This window comes from Dendrobium catenatum, unplaced genomic scaffold, assembly GCF_001605985.2.
Source record: "Dendrobium catenatum unplaced genomic scaffold, ASM160598v2 original_scaffold_75656, whole genome shotgun sequence".
Taxonomy (NCBI): Eukaryota; Viridiplantae; Streptophyta; class Magnoliopsida; order Asparagales; family Orchidaceae; genus Dendrobium; species Dendrobium catenatum.
Window position 1 is genome coordinate 1 of NW_021394102.1, and position 921 is coordinate 921.

Sequence of the window (921 nt, forward strand, 5' to 3'; positions counted from 1 at the left end):
TATTCCACATTTATTTTTTTAAAAAAATTCAAAGATTATGAGATATTACAACGAAAACTTTGCTAAGATTATTTTAATTTTATTTTTTTCGTAAGTTTGCATGCAGATAGTTTCATTCAAATTCGTTACTCAACCCAATAATTTTAACCACCAAAAAGATCGTGAAATATATAAGTTAGATAACCAACTTATTGTTTGATAAATTCATATTGCAACAACACACAATCACTGGCAAATTAACTTGCTTAGGCAATAGCATCGCATGAGCCAATGCCTTTTTATTCAAAATATATACTAATAATACTTCTTTCATCGTCTCTGTATTAGTTCATGTTACTCTTCAAGGATACAGCTCCTTCATCTTGTTCTGCGCCGCGCCGGACGCCGCCGCCGTGCCGTTGCTATGCGGGATGACGACAACAGCAGCATTGCCAATGTTGGTTCCAGTGGCCCAAATAGCGTTGTTAGCGCCATCGTATATGACGACGTTGCGATCTCTCTGGAGGAGGAGATAATAATTCCCAATTTGGCGATTGGTGTTGCTCGCCCATATCACTTTGCTGCCACTATATATTACGAGATTGCCATCAGTCTGCATCTTGAGAACGCAGCCGAAGGCCCTTCCGTTGGTCCCCGTGGCCCAGACGGCTCTGTTGTTATCGTAAAGAACGAGGTTACAGTCTTGCTGCATGATGAATAAATAGGGGCCTTGTGCGAGTGATTGTCCGGGTCCAAGAGACTGGCCGGCGTTCAGGCGGTTGGCGGCGGAGGCGGGAGTGGTTAGGAGGCTGAATAAGGTGGCGACGGTGAGGAAGAGGAGGAGGATTGCTGGGGAGCTGGGGGAGGAGGCCATGGCTGTGTTGGTTGAGTGGATGCTGAAGGGAAGATGGGTTGTTATTTATAATAAATGTATGGGTACGA

At 44.1% G+C, this 921-nt stretch overlaps 1 protein-coding gene across 1 annotated transcript; it reads right to left on the minus strand.

Annotated features, from left to right (window-relative positions):
- Positions 1–340: 340 nt before the first annotated feature.
- LOC110103679 (mannose-specific lectin-like) lies at positions 341–853 on the minus strand. The gene has a single exon (XM_020832481.2). The coding sequence runs from the start codon at positions 851–853 to the stop codon at positions 341–343; it is 513 nt and encodes a 170-aa protein (XP_020688140.1).
- Positions 854–921: the final 68 nt, after the last annotated feature.